The following is a 16,906-nucleotide window of genomic DNA, read 5'->3' as shown; positions in this document are numbered from 1 at the left end:
GCTGCAGCCATGTCCACAGCCGTCCCACCAAATGCTCTCCATCATCCCATGAACCCTCCCTCAGCTAACCCCGAGCCAAAAAAATACCCCCAGCCCTTTTCCCCAAACCCAAACACAAAGGCACACATGCATGCAAAGTCAAACAGTCGGATGTGCGCACTGGCCACATTGTGCATTCAGAGAGGTTAAGTTCGTTAGCACGTGAACATGCAGTGCTGCAGAAGGTGCACAACAATGTGAAGCTGGGGGGTGAAGTTGTAATTAGTTTGCATACAAATGCAAACACACACACATTAATATAATCTTATGGGAATAGAGGAGCTTTAATTGTCTCTTTGTGATGTGATATGTTGTGTATATTCCTCAAAAATATTTGTAGTTAGCTCCCAACTTACCTTTCAAACACAGAATTGAGCATGTGCACACACACACACACACACACACACACACACACACACACACACACACACACACACACATGTGCTATACCCTCCGCTGCGCTTGTCTGGATCTCATTTAGTGGGTTTTTTTTTCTCTTCCTTATTGCTTTGGAAACTAAATCCTCGTACCGTCCACCCTCGGAGATGTCGTCAACAGATTTGACCCCTTGCAGACGGCCAGAGGGCCGCGCTGGCGAGTCGAATGGCCGTCACATCACCGAAGGAGCACGCTAGTCTCAATACGACCCATCGTTTTCCACCAAGGCTAAGACCTCTCTCGATTTATTGCCAAAAAGAGCAGCCCCCCCCCCAGCCCCCACTCCTGCCAAAGGAGGATATGTGTTTCACAGTTCCCTCACGGTGAATAACTCGCATGTCAAGAACACGTCCTGGGGTACAACTGCACCAAGAAAATGTGAGCGAACGACAGAAAACAAAAGAACTACAAGAACCTTTTGACACTCGCTGGGCGTGCGGTAGCTAGTACGCCGCAAGTCTGTTTTCGAGAATGTGATATCGCTTCGAAACACTACACGAGACCCAAGGTGGGAAGTGCGCAAATGGTTGATATCTTCACAGCTGATTAATACGGTTGATTAATGAGTAATATTTTGACGGTTTAAAGTACTACCGCTGAGGCGAAGCCGGTACGTTCAGCTGCGAGCTCCTAATAACCCCCAGCCCGTGTGGAAGAAGAGGAGCCAGCGAGGCCATCTTTCAGCGGGGTCCCTAACATCCCCAGCCCCCGGAGCGGGCAGATTTATGGCTGCCCTCACAGAACTCCCTACAGGAGAGGAAGGGGACCATGAGAGGAGGTGGGGGGGGGGGGGGGGGTTCAAGTCTAGGGGAGTCGTGTCGGGGAATTATGGAGGAGGTTCAGAGGTGGAGATAACAGGCGTGCACACGCAAACACGCATGCATCCTCGCTGACAGACTCGCCCATCCGCATCCACGCACGCACACACACACACAACACACACACACACACACACAACACAGACACACACACACACACACACACACACACACACACACACACACACACACACACAACACAGACATCGACACATGCATATACCAACATGTGGTTCATCCAAAGTCCAGCAATATTTCCATGGTCATATTTCACTGACGCCCCTTCTGCTGTGTACCCTCCCTTTATGCCCCCACATCCTTCTCCCACCATCACCGGAGGACCATAAAGCTAAATATGCTTTTGCAGAATCGAGTGCTGTTATGTGTAACGTATGTGTGTGTGTTTTTTCCCTGTGACTCATGCGGCGCTGCATGTGATGGTCTGTGTGTTGCAGGGGAAATCAGTGTCTTTGACCAACTTCTTCAGGATAGCCCGGAATACCATGACCATGTGCTTTAACAAGGAGCCCGGGGCCGCCGAGGTTGAGGTGAGAGAGACCCCCCCTCCACCCCCACCCCCCTTTTTTTTGCCATATGCAAGGCCTGGTTTAGTTACTCCTCCCTTGTCTTTGATTTGAGTTTGATTTGAATGCAATGTTTTCCTCCTTAAAATAAGGGAAAAGTCATTAACAAAATGTTCATTGTACATTTAAATGGTTCCATTGATGGCATAGTTTTATATGTTCAATTCTGGCAGTGCCTTCTCACCTCTGCAGGTGCAAGTTTGTTAGCTTGTAATTGCTAACGGTGCCTTATGAAAAAGTACTACCAGTATTTATTATTGGATTTGCCTATCTTAGCCAGTATGAATGAAATATTTAAAAAAAAAAATCTGTTTGAGTAAGGTTGAATTTATTCTTGCTCATTGTTTTTACACAAACAATTATGAAGTGACTTAACACTTGTGCGTCCATGTGGTGACATTGTAAGGAATGGATAAAGGTCTGTGTGATTTTCCGCTGGTTGACCATGTGTTATTGACTCTAAGGTGGAGACTCTGACTAAATGGGCAAAATGGAAACCCTCTGTTACACGCCTCGAGGATAAAAATCACTAAAATAAGTGAGCTGCATTATGTGTAACCTGAAAATAAAGAATTTGAGAAGGTCTGGGGAGGGTTTATGGGGCCTTTATGGAGTCTTGATACCTGAGCACACAGAGGCAACCAAGTCTTAAAGCTGCCCTGTGCAAGTTTGCCACAATGGCGACGCTTGTTTGCTATGAGCAATACTTCCTTTGTGGTTTAAATTTGTATGGCGAGGCTGCAGGTGCATACGGTAAAAGTCTTGATGCTGGTTTTTATTTTTGTCTGCCAGTGTATTGACCTATTCAGAACTACCGAAGCCCATTCTCGCTCGTCCTTCTTTCGTGTGCAAAGAAATCCACTGTGGGATCACCAAATGAGCCACGACGGTCGCAGTTAGCCAGCTCTTCACATTCAGCCATTTTTTTTCTGTTCCTGTTTATACATAGTGATAATACAACTGGTTAAACCTGGGGAGTGGTCGGGTGTCCCTATGGACACAATTGGCCGTGTCTGCGGGTGGGAAGCCAGATGTGGGTGTGTGTCCTGGTCGCTGCACTAGCGCCTCCTCTGGTCGGTCGGGGCGCCTGTTTGGGGGGAGGGGGAACTGGGGGGAATAGCGTGATCCTCCCACGCGTTACGTCACCCTGGCGAGACTCCTCACTGTCAGGTGAAAAGAAGCGGCTGGTGACGCCACGTATCGGAGGAGGCATGGCATGTGGTAGTCTGCAGCCCTCCCCGGATCGGCAGAGGGGGTGGAGCAGCGACCGGGATGACTCGGAAGAGTGAGGTAATTGGCCAGATACAATTAGGAATAAAAAAAACCAAAAAACCTGGGGAGTATGGGGGGGGGGTAAGAAGATTAGAAAAAAGATATCACTAAAATTGTGATTATGGAGGTTTATTTTACAGTTACCCAGCAGCCCTCGCTCAGTCAGGCTGAGGTAAATGACTTTGGCACACATGGAACGTCGTCGTTTCCACACATTCCTCGCTCCTCTTTGTGATATTGGGCTGTACAAATAAAACTGACTTGACTCGACTTGACTTTATGCTTACAGCAAGAGTACTGGAGGATCGTGGAGCAGAGAGACTGCCACGTGGCAGTGCATTATGGGAAGGTGGACACCAGTACACATGGGAGTGGTTTCCCCACGGGAAAGTCAGAGCCATTTTCTAAGTAAGTATCCCACAACCCCGTTGACCAAGTCATGCTTTCAAAAACTGAAAACTCCATCTGTGATGTGAGGTTTGCTAAAGTGGACTTGGATCTGGACTCTTGCTGGTTTGAATTCTTGGGCAGGGAAATACAGAAGGGAAGTAGACACTCTTCACTCTCCTGCAAAAAAATCATCAAAGTGCCACGGAGCAAGGTGTTTAAGCCCGTTTCTGTTGTAGAGATTTCACCGTGTGAAGGCTTAGCAGTAAATAGGTGGTCAGTATAAATTCAAGCACATGGTTCCTGCTGTACATCTGAGCATGACAAATTACACCGTGCTGTACATAAAGGGTCGTGGCGAGTCCATGAAAGACTCCCATATGTACTTTAACTGTCTACCAAAACAGATATATATCATGTTTTTTGGACGAACTCGGGAACCGAGTCACTCCTATAGAGGAGAATCTTCTCTGACCTCTTTAAAAGTCATCCGTAAATCAAAGCTCACGTTGTTCAGATGGACCCGTTCTCCTCTGCTCTCGTTTTCCTCAGACATGGATGGAACCTCACCGTCCTCCCAAATAACTCTGGATCCATTCTTCGGCATCTGGGTGCTGTGCCCGGTAAGGAGATCAGTGAGCCTGTCGGCATAAAGACATTTACCCTACGGATGAGTATAGACCCGTTATATCTCCGAGTAAAACGGAGCGAAGCCGTTTCTATTAGGGTTGTGTGATTTCTTTTTTTTGGGGTGGGGGGTGGGTTGGGGGTGGGGGGGTTTGGCTTTCATCATCTGCGATGTTGTGGAAAATGACGAGATGAAGTCCCAGCGAAGGTGTTTGGAAATCTCCGTTATCAAAGTTAACTCCTTATCCGTTTTGCTTTTATTCCTCTTGTGGGCTCTGCTTTTGGTAAACGTTGGTTTTTGTTGTTGATCTCCCCTTCAAGTATCAGTTATTGCAGTAATTACCAGAGTATCAGTATACGTTAAATAGCCCGTCATAATGCTGATAATGATACTCACAATCGTGTTAAGAACGGGGACAAGATCTCATGTAATGCAAACATGTTATTAGAATAAACTACGAGTCATGGCTACATTTTGCCCCACAAGTCGAGTGCAACATTTGTTTTGTTTTTATATAAATGAAATATAATTGCTTGGGGGTGTCCGGGTAGCGTAGCGGTCTATTCTGTCGCCTACCAACATGGGGATCGCTGGTTCAAATCCCTGTGTTACCTCCGGCTTGAGAAGGAAGAAGAGAGGGAAAAAGCCAAAAAAAAAAAAAAGAAAAGATAATTGCTTGCCGATTTGGACGAACCGACCAACGTAGGAGGTTTACAGCCGGCGACAGAGCGTAATGTCGCCTCCGTGTGGAGGCGAAATGTATTACATAAAAGAGCAAATGACTAGAACAGGACATTAAAAAAAATAGATTTCACTGTACTTTCTATTTATCCTCACCTCAAGATTTACTCGATACAGCAACATGCCGATCGATATTGATGACGTCTGTAGTAAATTTGTAATTTTCTTGTCTCTCTTCAAACCCTCTCCCCCGTTCCCTGTCCTGTCCAGGGGTGACCATTCCCTGGCTAAACATCGGCATGGTCTTTTCTACCTCATGCTGGTCTCGAGACCAAAACCGCCTTCCATACATTGATTACTTACACACTGGTGCTGATTGCATTTGGTAAGTAAGGACGGCAGCGTTGCTGACCTCCTGTCTCTCCTCCTGTCTCTCCCCCTGTCTCTCCCCCTGTCTCTCCTCCTGTCTCTCCGGCATCGTGAATGCTGCATTCACATGCTATAGTTGCAAGGTCACATTGAAAACTCCCATCCAAATACATTTACACATGTCGGATTAAGCTTCATGATCAACAAACTAAACATACTGGGTGGGTGGGTGTGTGTGGGGAGGGGGCATTGTTGAGCATGCATGTAGCCATGTCTTTATAAGAGGTTTTGGGAGATCTGGTATTTGCACATTGCCTGCAAGATTTATGCTGTACCTGCAGATGATCCCTTACATAGTACCCTCAGGTGCAAGGAGCCATGTCAGCACATGTTTTGCCCTGCCTTCCATTTAAGGGGGGGGGTGCACTGACCAAGTCCCTCTATGATCTAGACTTTACTCTTATGACCCGGTTCCGTGTTGTCGCCTGTGTGAGTATTGCAGGGTTTGTTGTGCAGGTGTATCTGCAGGTTTTATATTTGTGTTTGAATTCTACCCGCTGTGTTGCTGTGTAACAAATGCTGACTAGAGAATCTCCCTCCAGCACAATGAAGACTATGTATTTACTGCAAGGAATGCAGGACAGCGCTCACATATGCCTGCACAGAGCTAATGCGTGTCCTGACTCTGTGTGTGTGTGTGTGTGTGTGTGTGTGTGTGTGTGTGTGTGTGTGTGTGTGTGTGTGTGTGTCTCCCTCAGGTATTCTGTCCCTGCTGAGGAGAAGGCTAAGCTGGACAAGGTCGTCCATACACTGCTTCAGGCCAATGGCACCCCAGGACTAGAGATGTTGGAAAAGAACATTATGGTCAGTGTGCTCTCCTGTGTGTGTGTGTGTGTGTGTGTGTGTGTGTGTGTGTGTGTGTGTGTGTGTGTGTGTGTCTTCATCCGTCTGTTACCTTGTCAGCAAATTCTCTTCTCTATTTCTTTGGTTGTTCAGTTTGTCTGTTTGCTGTCCATGTTAAGCTAAAATCTTGTCCAAACCCTGGTTGAACTAGAAGAGGGTCCTCATTAGAGTGCAGACCTCTGCCAGGTGTACCTCCTCTTCTTCGCTGCTCGGACTTGGGCGGCAAGCCAGCTGAGAAGTTAGCACTCAATTGTGGTATAAAACAGGTCTTTTTTCGGAACCCCCCCCCCCTTTTTTTTCTCCCCAATTATACTTGGCCAATTACCCCACTCTTCCAAGCCGTCCCGGTTGCTGCTCCACCCCCTCTGCCGATCCAGGGAGGGCTGCAGACTACCACATGCCTCCTCCAATACACGTGGAGTCACCAGCCGCTTCTTATCACCTGACAGTGAGGAGTTTCACCAGGGGGACGTAGCACATGGGAGGATCACGCCATTCCCCCCAGTCCCCCCTCCCCTCTGAACAGGTGCCCCGACCGCCCAGAGGAGGCACTAGTGCAGCAACCAGGACACACACCCACATCCGGCTTCCCACCCGCAGACATGGTCAATTGTGTCTGTAGGGACACCCGACCAAGCTGGAGGTAACATGGGGATTCGAACCAGCGATCCCCATGTTTTAAGGCAACAGAATAGACCGCTATGCTACCCGGATGCCCTAAAACGGGGTTTTCAAAGGTTTTGAATCAACACAACCATGAGAGGTCCTTGATCATACAGTCGTAACTTTGCACAAAAATTATTTGGCTGACAGGCCCAGTAGTATGTGAGATTAGCAGCAGACAAACACACACACACACACACACACACACACACGGACAGAAAAACCAGTGTTTTTCCAGCCATTATAAGACTTTTCCTCCGCACCCAAGTCCATGCCACTGATACACCCGTTTCACTCTTTCACCCGGATGTTTGCAGATAGAGGATAGCAATGTAATCGACTTTATTACAGAACAGTATAGATAGCTGTTGTTGAGCTTGTTGGCCAAACGTCTGTTGTGTTATGTGGAAACAATACAATGGACGAAGTTCTGCTGCAGTATGCATAGCATATGAATCCAGGCCCAGGCAAAAAAAAAAAAAAGGTTCTTTATCATTGAATGAATCCAGATCCGTATGAATCCAGATCCAGGCAAAAAAAAAGTTCTTTATCATTGAGTGCCGCTAAAGCTAGATTCTGTTATGGGCCTTTCATTTCTTTATTTGTGTTTCTGATTGTGTGACTTGGTTTTTACAGGATGCGGGGTTTTGACACAGGATTTTAATAATGAAAATGATAATCATATTTATAGCACGCTTTGAAACAGAATTACAAGATGCTTCATAAATGTAATAAAGCGTGAAGCGTACGGCAGCACTTTGTTGAGACGAAAGATAAAAAGAAATTGCATAAAGATGCAATACAGCGCTAATAAAAAGGAACAAAAGGAAGGACCATTAAAAGAAAGGAACATGGTGGAAGTACAGTTGGAAAAACGCATAAAAGTTACCCGACATCAAACAGCTCTGTAAAAACAGGTTTTAAGGAGGGACATAAAGAGACATACAGACCCTCTAGATTTTAGTACTGGGGTAAATTCACTATAATGCAAGGTAACCTCAAAATGTACTCTCTCTCTCTCTCTCTCTCTCCAGATCTCCCCGGAGGTTCTGTGCCGCGAGGGCATCAAGGTTCACCGTACGGTCCAGCGGAGTGGCCAGTTTGTTGTCTGCTTCCCCGGTGCCTTCGTCTCCAAAGTGAGCTGTGGCTACAGCGTGTCGGAGACGGTGCACTTCGCCACGCCACACTGGATGAACTTGGGCTATCAGGCTGCCAAGGTCAGTACGCGCACCGTGGCGGGGCGGGCACTGGGTTGCCATGGCGACAGTAGATTACTCGGGGAAACTCGTGAGAGAGAAGACGGCGTCTAAATACGATAGCCGAGTATTGTTTCTTGGCACAAAACCTATCAGGATAACAGAGCAGACCACAGGGAACCGTAATGTAATGAAAAGAAAAGAAATTGCTGCCGGCAATTGGTCGGACTGCCACACAATGAAAACGTTCTCTGTTGGATGTGGTTTCTACAATGTGTCTCGCTGCTGCCACCTTGTGGACGGTTGGAGGTAAACTTCTCGAGTTGCAGAGGGCTCTGCGTGAGTGTGAGAGCTGCTTAAAGAAGAGACGGCGAAACAGATCAACGCATTGTGAACCCACGTTAGCCAAAGACTTGAATCTCAAATACGTAATTACTGCTTCAAGCCCCTCTGGGATGGTCTTTGGAAATCTTCTGATATTGAACCTCGGCCTTCCCACCGTACAACCTTATCGCTATTACTTGATGAAATTCTTTACTACTATCTAAATACGCTGTCTGTCTAATCTAAATAATATACTGTCAGCATCAACAAGGGTATATAATGACCATAATCCATAGGTTGTCATAGCAACCAATCCAATTTTTTTCCCTTTATAGGAACTTATCAGTATGTCTAGATTGGACCAGCCAGATAAACAGATTATCTATGCCTGAAACTACATGTTGTCATATTGTATGTGTTAACAGGTTGAAAAGTTTGGATAAAAGGAAAAAAAATTAGCAAAAAATGTTGATAGTTGAGTTTTTCCCGTGGCTCTTTCCAAATCGCCTCTTTCAGAATAAATGAGTCCCTGTGTTTGTAACATGCTGTCGGTTTACATGCAGGACCTGAAGTGCCGCTGTATACCCAAGCCCTTCTCAATGGAGAAGCTACTGTACCAGATCGCCACGGCCGAGTCCAAGAGAGACAACAGCCTCCTTCTCAACACCATCTCCACTCTTCTCAAAGACCTCAGGTAGGGGCGTAAGGGGCGGTGTAGTTGAAGCACATTAGGAAGAAGCACACACATTCACTCAATGTACACACACACACACACACACACACACACACACACACACACAGATCAAAGCCTACCAAAGAGCATGGGAGGTGTCCAATATTTAGGTATCCTCTTTACTGTTGCCATGGCAGCATGATCAAAGATCAGCATCTCAAAATATAGTTGGATGTTTAAGGGTACCTTGAAGAGGAGGGCTCCATTTTGTCATTGTTTCCTTGTTTTTTTGCAGCTGAATATTTCAGGGAGCGTTCTCGATCGTTGTTTCCTCTTAGTGCAGAAGAAGCCTTAATTGACTCGCTTACTGTGTTGAACTTGAGAGGCGAAGTGCGGATGAACCCTTCTGACGCGGATCAAAGTAGACAGGAGAAAGCAAATGCTGTTTAAAAGCATTGCTCAGTAAGAGCAGCACATGGGAATTTTTTAAGTGCACCGCTCAAGACGGACACACGAGTTAGGACGTCTTGCAAGGCAGACCCACGCCATTTTTCTTTCTTATTATGCCCAGCAAGACCGGCCATTGTCTCACTATGTCACACATCTATTCTCATTGCAATCCAATAGGAACATAGAGATGCGCCAACGGCAGGAACTGTACAAGGCAGGTCTGCTCTCCTCTGCCCGCTATGGCACACACGATGGCAGCCTGGGGACCAACGAGGGCCGCAAGAAGCCCCGCGGCAAGTGGCTGGCACTGGAGTCCTCAGAGAGACGCTGTCAGACCTGTCAGCATCTCTGTTACCTGTCCATGGTAAGGAGACGAGGGTAATACAGGAACGCATGGGCATACCATACTGTACTGTACTACACCATGTGCTACTATCTGGTACAATACGATACTAAAGATCTGGTTATGCACTATAATACATTGTACAAAACTATACTATACACTGTTTAACACTATAGTATATGAGGCCGTACCCCACCATGATTACTATACTATACTGGGTGAACGGGTGGTGGGTGTAAAATATCAGATGTCAGAAGCTGATTTATTAGTGATTACAGAGATGTAGTCTACAATGTTTACATGTAATCCCGGTAAGGTTTCTTACCTTAGTTCATAATATCTCTGGAGTGGAGGATTCAGTCCATAAAACTGGTATTGTATTGACATACATACTTCCATTCAACATGGCTATGATACTATTTGTACTACTGCAATTGCTCATATACGTCTTAACAACACACACGCTGACATCAACATGATTCTCCACTAGTTTGGAGAGTTACTGTCACTCATTTTTCCATTATTTAAAAAAAATGCATGAAATGTTTATTGTGGTTTTATTTCGCCTAATAACTTTGTCACGCAGACTTGTCGTAGAGAAAAGAGCAGGTAATCCATGTAATAAATACTATCTGTGGTCCGTCTGTAGGTTGTAAAGGAGTTTCATGTCCCAACGATGGGAAGTGGCCACGTCACTTCATAGACTGTCTCGCCAGAGTCTCCCCTGCATCATGTGTCAGCAGTAAAACAATGTTAAGAAAACCTTTAGCTGCTACCTGACGCCTCAAATCCCCGTCCTTGTCTTGGCAGGTGGTCCAGGAGACTGACAACGTGGTCTTCTGTCTGGAGTGTGCCCTGCGCTACGTGGAGAAGCACAAGTCCTGCAGAGGTCTTAAGATGATGTACCGATATGATGAGGTAGTTATGTGTGTCTACCTCCAGAAGGGGGAGCCATTTAACGTTATTTCTGTTGAGGCCTTTCCACTTACACTGTTGGTGTGACTCTGGATTTTCCATTTTTTACACTTCAAAATACTGTAGGCTCCTGACTTATGTCAGAGTCATAGTTCTTACAGATGTGCAGTGGGTATGTGAAAAATTGTGTTGAGAAACTGTTAGAAACACACTGAAATAATTTTTCAAAAAATACGTTTTTAATCGAATCAAAGAAAGTTGAATTAGTTCATCTGGACACAACGTTTATTGACAGATCAACCTAAGTGACCTCTTCAGTCTCAACTGACTGCAGGTATCCCCACCCTTCTAAACAATACAGTGGCGTACCGACCGAAACCAGCGATCAGTTTCATATGCAAATATGGGCGTGACCTTTAATTAGAGTTAGAGTTCCGTTGTGTACCGACACGGAGATCATCAGTTTGAATCCCCATGTTGCCTCCGGCTTGGTTGGGCATCCCTACAGATACAATTGGCCGTGTCTGAGGGTGGGAAGCTGGATGTGGGTATGTGTCCTGGTTGCTGCTCTAGCGCCTCCTCTGGTTGGTTGGGGCGCAAGGGGGAACTGGGGGGAATAGCGTGATCCTCCCACGCGCTATGTCCCCCTGGTGAAACTCTTCACTGTCAGGTGAAAAGAAGTGGCTGGCGACTCCACATGTATCGGAGGAAGCATATTGTAGTCTGCAGCCCTCCCCGGATCGGCAGAGGGGGTGGAGCAGAGACTTGGACGGCTCGGTAATTGACCAAGTACAACTGACAATTGGGGAGGAAGAGGGAACCCCCCCCCCCCCTCCAAAAAAATAGTACTTATGGCCACTGAAACTCTAATTAATGGTCACTCTTATTTGCATATGAAACGGTTAATTGGTTGTGGTCGTTATGCCACTGTATTGTTTATAAGGGTGAGGATACCTGCAGTCAGGTGAGACTGAATGAGTCACTTGGGTGAGTGATGAAACATTGTATCTGTCAGTAAACGTTGTATCCAGATGAACGTTCTCTGATTTTCCTACCTGGATTATTGAGCATGCATAAAGATGTTTTTGATGGAAATTTTCACTCCTATTTTTTTGTGCCCCTCACCCTGCAAATCAGGAGCAAATCAACAGTTTGGTGAACCAGGTGTGTGGTCGTGCCATGGTGAAGACCGGAGGAGGAGGAGGAGCAATAGGAGGAGGAGGAGGAGGAGGAGACCCCTGTCACACCCCCAGCCCCATCAAGGCTTCGCCGGCCAAGCGAGGCCCCCGCAAGCGCGCCAACGTGGAGGTGTCCCTGGCACGCATCTCCTCCACCCACATACCCAAGGCAGCGGCCGTGTCCTGAGGACACCCTGACCCTTGACCTTGCCACCCCGTGCCCGTGCCCCCCCCCCCAAGTCTCCTCCTTTTTATTTCACTAGAATTGCTATCAGTCCTCCACAACCATGCCATTTTTAAATACATTGTTTTTGGGATTTTTAGAACCCCCACCCCAACACCACCTGACCTCACCCACCTAAAAAAAATATTATATCTCACTTTATTCACCTCCCCCCTTAGTATGACAAGCTTGTTTCTTAAGGAAAAAAGAACAAGATGTCTTTTTTTGCACTAGAGTGAAAGAAGAATTTGTTTTTTTCTTTTTGGATGATTTTAGATTCCCAAGACCCCTCAAGTCGTCCGATATAAGCATTAAGTGTACAGTTCACAGATATACTTGATGGGCCCCGTTTTACCTTTTGTGCCCCCAGCCACCTGCAGACGGCACCCCTCACCTTCCTCCCTCCTCATCATGCGTCACTCAACTGTGAACACGGGACGAACGATACGGTGGTCTCCTGTTTTTATTAACTTTTTTTTTCTTTTAAAGTTTGATGTAAAATTCAAATGACAACAAGTAGTTACCCAAAGTTTAACTCTGTCCTTGGTCCGAGGAAGAGGAGTTCTTTACAATTTTGTTTTCCTCTGTCTTGATGCAGCTCCTGCGATTAAAAAAAAAAAAAAAAAAAAACAGAAACTAGAAAACGCAAAAAGGGGGGGTGGGGGAGTTGGCGACACGAGGTAAAAACTTGAAAGACAGACGATGTTGGTTTTATTATTGGTTGGCTTTGTTTTTAAGTTCTATTTTAAAACTTTAGCTTTGTTTTTGCTAGTTTTGCTGTTTTTTGCAAGAAGTCTTCTGTGTATTTGATTTTTGTCGTCAATGTTTCTTTTCCTTGGCGGACGTGAGAGGGGGTGGGGCCACAGCTGGTTGGCCTCTGATTGGCCGCCACCCGCCTCACTTCCTGATAGTATGGAGGGATCCTTCCTTCGCTAGCGAGTGGAAACTGTGCCTGATATATAGCGAGGAGATCCATTTTTTTGGTGCTGTTGGTTAAAAATTACTGTATAACAAATACAAAAAGATAAAATCCGGGGGTTTACGCTCGCTATCAGCTAACGGCGTGTTAGCGCACCCCCATCCCACAGGGCGGAAAAACCTTTAGGCCTTTCCGGTTCTAGATGTGCAATCGTGTTAACATTCCATTCTTCCAGTCCTCTTGTTTCATCTGTACCAGTAAACATTAATTATTATATTATATTATTATTTTGTTTTTTGAAAATTTTTTTGGTCTGATGTGCTATCTCAAGTAGAGCCACTAGTCAAAGAGTGTAAAATGTGAAATATGAATTGATTTTTGTTTTTTGTTTTTTTTTCCTTTAACTGTCCTTTGTTTTCTGGCCTTTGCATTTTTTTCCCTTTTCCAGATGTATTATGAGTGATTTTTAGAGAGAGAAAATGTCCGACACAAACAAAACATCACCTTTTTGTACATAATCCTGTAAATTTCTTTAAATACTTGAGCCTTTTTCTGGGGTTAAGGAAGGAAGGAAGGACGGAAGGAAGGACGGAAGGAGGGAGGGAGGGAAAGGAAAAAGGAGAGGGAGAAAGTTCCGGAGGGGAGTGCTTGATGAAGAAAAAGCCTTACATTACCCTTTCTTCATCCGTGTGAGTTTGACGCTTACAGGGTTGCTCTGGTAAACGTGTATAAAAATTTTAAGTGCTGCTTATATCACTAAGAAAGAAGATATGGAGTAGCAACCGACCCCCCCTCCCCTCCCCTCAACCTAGTTTTGTTTGTTTAGCTTTACTTTTTTAAAGAAAAGGGAAAAAAAGATATGTTCACAAAAAATGGGTTTTTACATTTTCATTACTGAAAATTCAACAAAAATGTAGTAGCTACTCATGTTGCACTGAGCTTGCCAGTGGTGACTGTCAAGGAAAAATCCTATAATCCAGTTTGTTGGTTGTCGTCCCTCACAGAAGACTGAACTGTTTTAGGACTATTTAATGAAATACCAAGTCGGGTGTTTTCAACATTTAAAAAAAAAAGGTGGTTGTCAAGTTTTTATGGCCTTACAATATATTCTAACAGGATTTTTTTTCTTTGTTTTGCAGTTTTTTTTGTTTTTTTTGTTTTTTGGTTTTCTTCCATTTTCTACAATTTCAACTAGTTGCTCACAGTGGGGTCTCTGGCAACTTAATTTATTAGTACTGCGTCTCGGCCTTTCCCTTCACTTGGAAAGAGAGTCTCATGTTGGTTATATTGACAGTTTTTTACTTTTGCAGTTTGTACTTAAGGTTTAATAAAAACTTAACGACAATTCACTGTCACTTCTTTCTGACCCGCTGGTTTGAGTCTTTGAATTTTTTTTTGGGGGGGGGGGGGTCTGGAAGCTGGTTGTATAATACTGCAGGGGTCACGTCACTTTCAAAGGCTATAGCTATTTACAGTGGCGTTGTAGTGGCTGTCTGTGCCCATCAGTGGCGCTAGCATTGACTTGCAGACATTTTACGTGCTTTTTGTGTTCACTCAAAAATGAGCTTCGTCAACACAACGTTGGTCCGTACTCCAGCCACCTGCAAGCTGTGTCCCAAGCTGTTCATAGGCTGCTACTATATCCCTTTTAGTATGTGTGGTGTTAGTACACAAAGATATTCTGCATAAATATTAAAACAACGAGTTTGTTTACATTCATAATTTCGAGTATGTTGTTAGACCCCAGCTGGCAAAAGTTGAGATGTTAGGAAAGTTTTATTTTTAATATTTAGATGCCTATAAAGTTTACCCCACAAGGGTCTAATGTTTACATCTGTGGATTTCAGTGCAGAGGCTTGGACAGGACGTTCGTGTGTTTGTTGTGGTGTGGGGACTGACTGTGCTCAGTAGCGCTACTAGTGGCCAAACATTCCGCAGTTCGTCTTTAATGCTACGTTCAGACCAAAGGCGGTGAGAGAGTTCGCGCCGCTTTGTTCGCCCGTGTTTGGCCGCCAGCTCCGCCAGGTGTGTTCGAACAGAACGCGAATTCGCTGTGTTGACGTCACAACAAGCAGTCTAGTTACACCAACGCGGCTAGCAAGTTTGCTAGACCGCACACAACAAATACCACACACGAGCAGTTTGTGTTTACTTGTGATCATCATGGATGAGCGACAGAGATCAGTTGCGGCGGCTCTGCTTTATATCAACTTGCGCCGCCGAAACCGGCGTCGGCGTTCGGTTTGGGTTCATAGCATAAACCGGAGACCTGCCCAGCCTGGCGAATTTCACCGGCTCGTTCAGGAGTTGCGTTTGGACGGCGTCCGAAAAGAATTCTGGGTAGGGGGCGTGTCTTCTTTCCCAACACGGAGGCGGGTTCTAACCCTACTTGAAGGTGATTGGCTGTCGCCTGGCGAAATCTTCGCCCAAGTTGGACATTTTTGAACTCCCGCGAAGGCGCGTTCGTCGCTCGATTCGCCCAATTCGCGCCGCCCATTCGCCTCCTCCCATTGACTTTGCACGCATTCGCGCCGCCCAAACAATTCGCGCCGCCTTTGGTCTGAACGTAGCATAAGGACGGGGATTATGGTCACTAAATGATCAACACGCTGCGATAATTCTTCGTCGCTTTCGTACCAACAACGAGGCAGGGACAAACAACAAAGTGGGAGGAGCAGCAGTTGGCATCGGCAATTTCAAATGCATGTTTTATTTCTTTCTGATTTTTTCCCTTTTCTCCCAATTTAGTGGCCAATCGCTTCCTATTCTAGCTCAAACACCCACCCTGGTACTGCATGCGTTCGCCAACTGCGTCTCTCCGACCGGCAGTTTCGAAGGAGCCGCCTCGCCACTTCCGTGACAAGGCGACTCCAGGCCGAACCACCGCTTCTCCCCACACACCCAGAGACGCAGTCATGTGACGAACACAAGCCGACTCCGCCCCCCTCCCGATGACAGCGTTGCCAATTAGTGCTGCTTCATGGAGTCCGGCCATAGTCGGATCTGACGAGACCGGGGCGCTCAAACGCATTTTTTAACAATATCGTGATGAAATGCCCCCCCCCCTTTTTCTCCCCAACTGTACATGGCCAACTACCCCACTCTTCTGAGCTGTCCCGGTCTCTGCTCCACCCCCTCTGCCGATCCGGGGAGGGCTGCAGAATACATGTGGAGGAGCCAGCCGCTTCTTTTCACCTGACAGTGAGGAGTTTCGCCAGGGGGGACGTAGCGCATGGGAGGATCACGCGCTACGTCCCCCTTCCCCCTGAACAGGCGCTCTGACCGACCAGAGGAGGCGCTAGTGCAGCGAACAGGACACATTACCCACGTCCGGTTTCCCACTGGCAGACACGGCCAATTGTGTCTGTAGGGACGCCCGACCAAGCCGGAGGTAACACGGGGATTTGAACCAGCGATGACTGCGGAATAGATCGCTACGCTACCCGGACGCCCCCCCCCCATGATAAAATGTTTTAGCATAAATTAAGAGGAAGGCTAAATCAAAACGGGCGACTCGAGAGCGGCACAGCTGTAGTGTTGGGAAGGGTCACTTCTGCTTGGATGCGAGTCCGCGAAGTGGAAAACACTTCGTACACGGGGCGCTCTGCATTCTACATACTGCAACGTGCATGGATACGTAGACACGTTGGTCCTTGGCTAACGGGTCGGACCCTTTAGTCGACTGGTTAACGTTGTCGCTTGCGGAGTGGGAGATACGGGTTCGCGTCCCGGCTGTGGCGGTACCCGGGCTGCCCCCTTAATTCGCTGCAATACTGAATAGTATGCCCTAGTAGTACGCAGTATATATACTATGTAAGTATGTAGAACGTACTCACACCGCTTGACGGACACTCATAAACCAAGTCAATAAAACGTCTCCCGAAATGACTGTCAGCCATCATT

At 46.4% G+C, this 16,906-nt stretch overlaps 1 protein-coding gene across 1 annotated transcript in view; it reads left to right on the top strand.

Moving 5' to 3' along the window:
* The window catches only part of jarid2b (jumonji, AT rich interactive domain 2b), a 42,171-nt gene extending 27,833 nt beyond the window's left edge, over nt 1-14,338 (top strand). The window contains 10 exon segments of the mRNA XM_056297909.1: nt 1,751-1,843; nt 3,441-3,559; nt 4,091-4,161; nt 5,118-5,232; nt 5,975-6,080; nt 7,817-7,999; nt 8,866-8,996; nt 9,603-9,789; nt 10,579-10,686; nt 11,821-14,338. Of these exon segments, the coding sequence (XP_056153884.1) occupies nt 1,751-1,843; nt 3,441-3,559; nt 4,091-4,161; nt 5,118-5,232; nt 5,975-6,080; nt 7,817-7,999; nt 8,866-8,996; nt 9,603-9,789; nt 10,579-10,686; nt 11,821-12,048 (1,341 nt within the window). The 3' untranslated portion in view covers nt 12,049-14,338.
* Nucleotides 14,339-16,906: the final 2,568 nt, after the last annotated feature.

Source organism: Lampris incognitus, chromosome 18, assembly GCF_029633865.1.
Source record: "Lampris incognitus isolate fLamInc1 chromosome 18, fLamInc1.hap2, whole genome shotgun sequence".
In the NCBI taxonomy this organism is placed as follows: Eukaryota; Metazoa; Chordata; class Actinopteri; order Lampriformes; family Lampridae; genus Lampris; species Lampris incognitus.
Note: the sequence above shows the minus strand (reverse complement) of the source record. Positions and strands in the feature narration are given on the sequence as shown.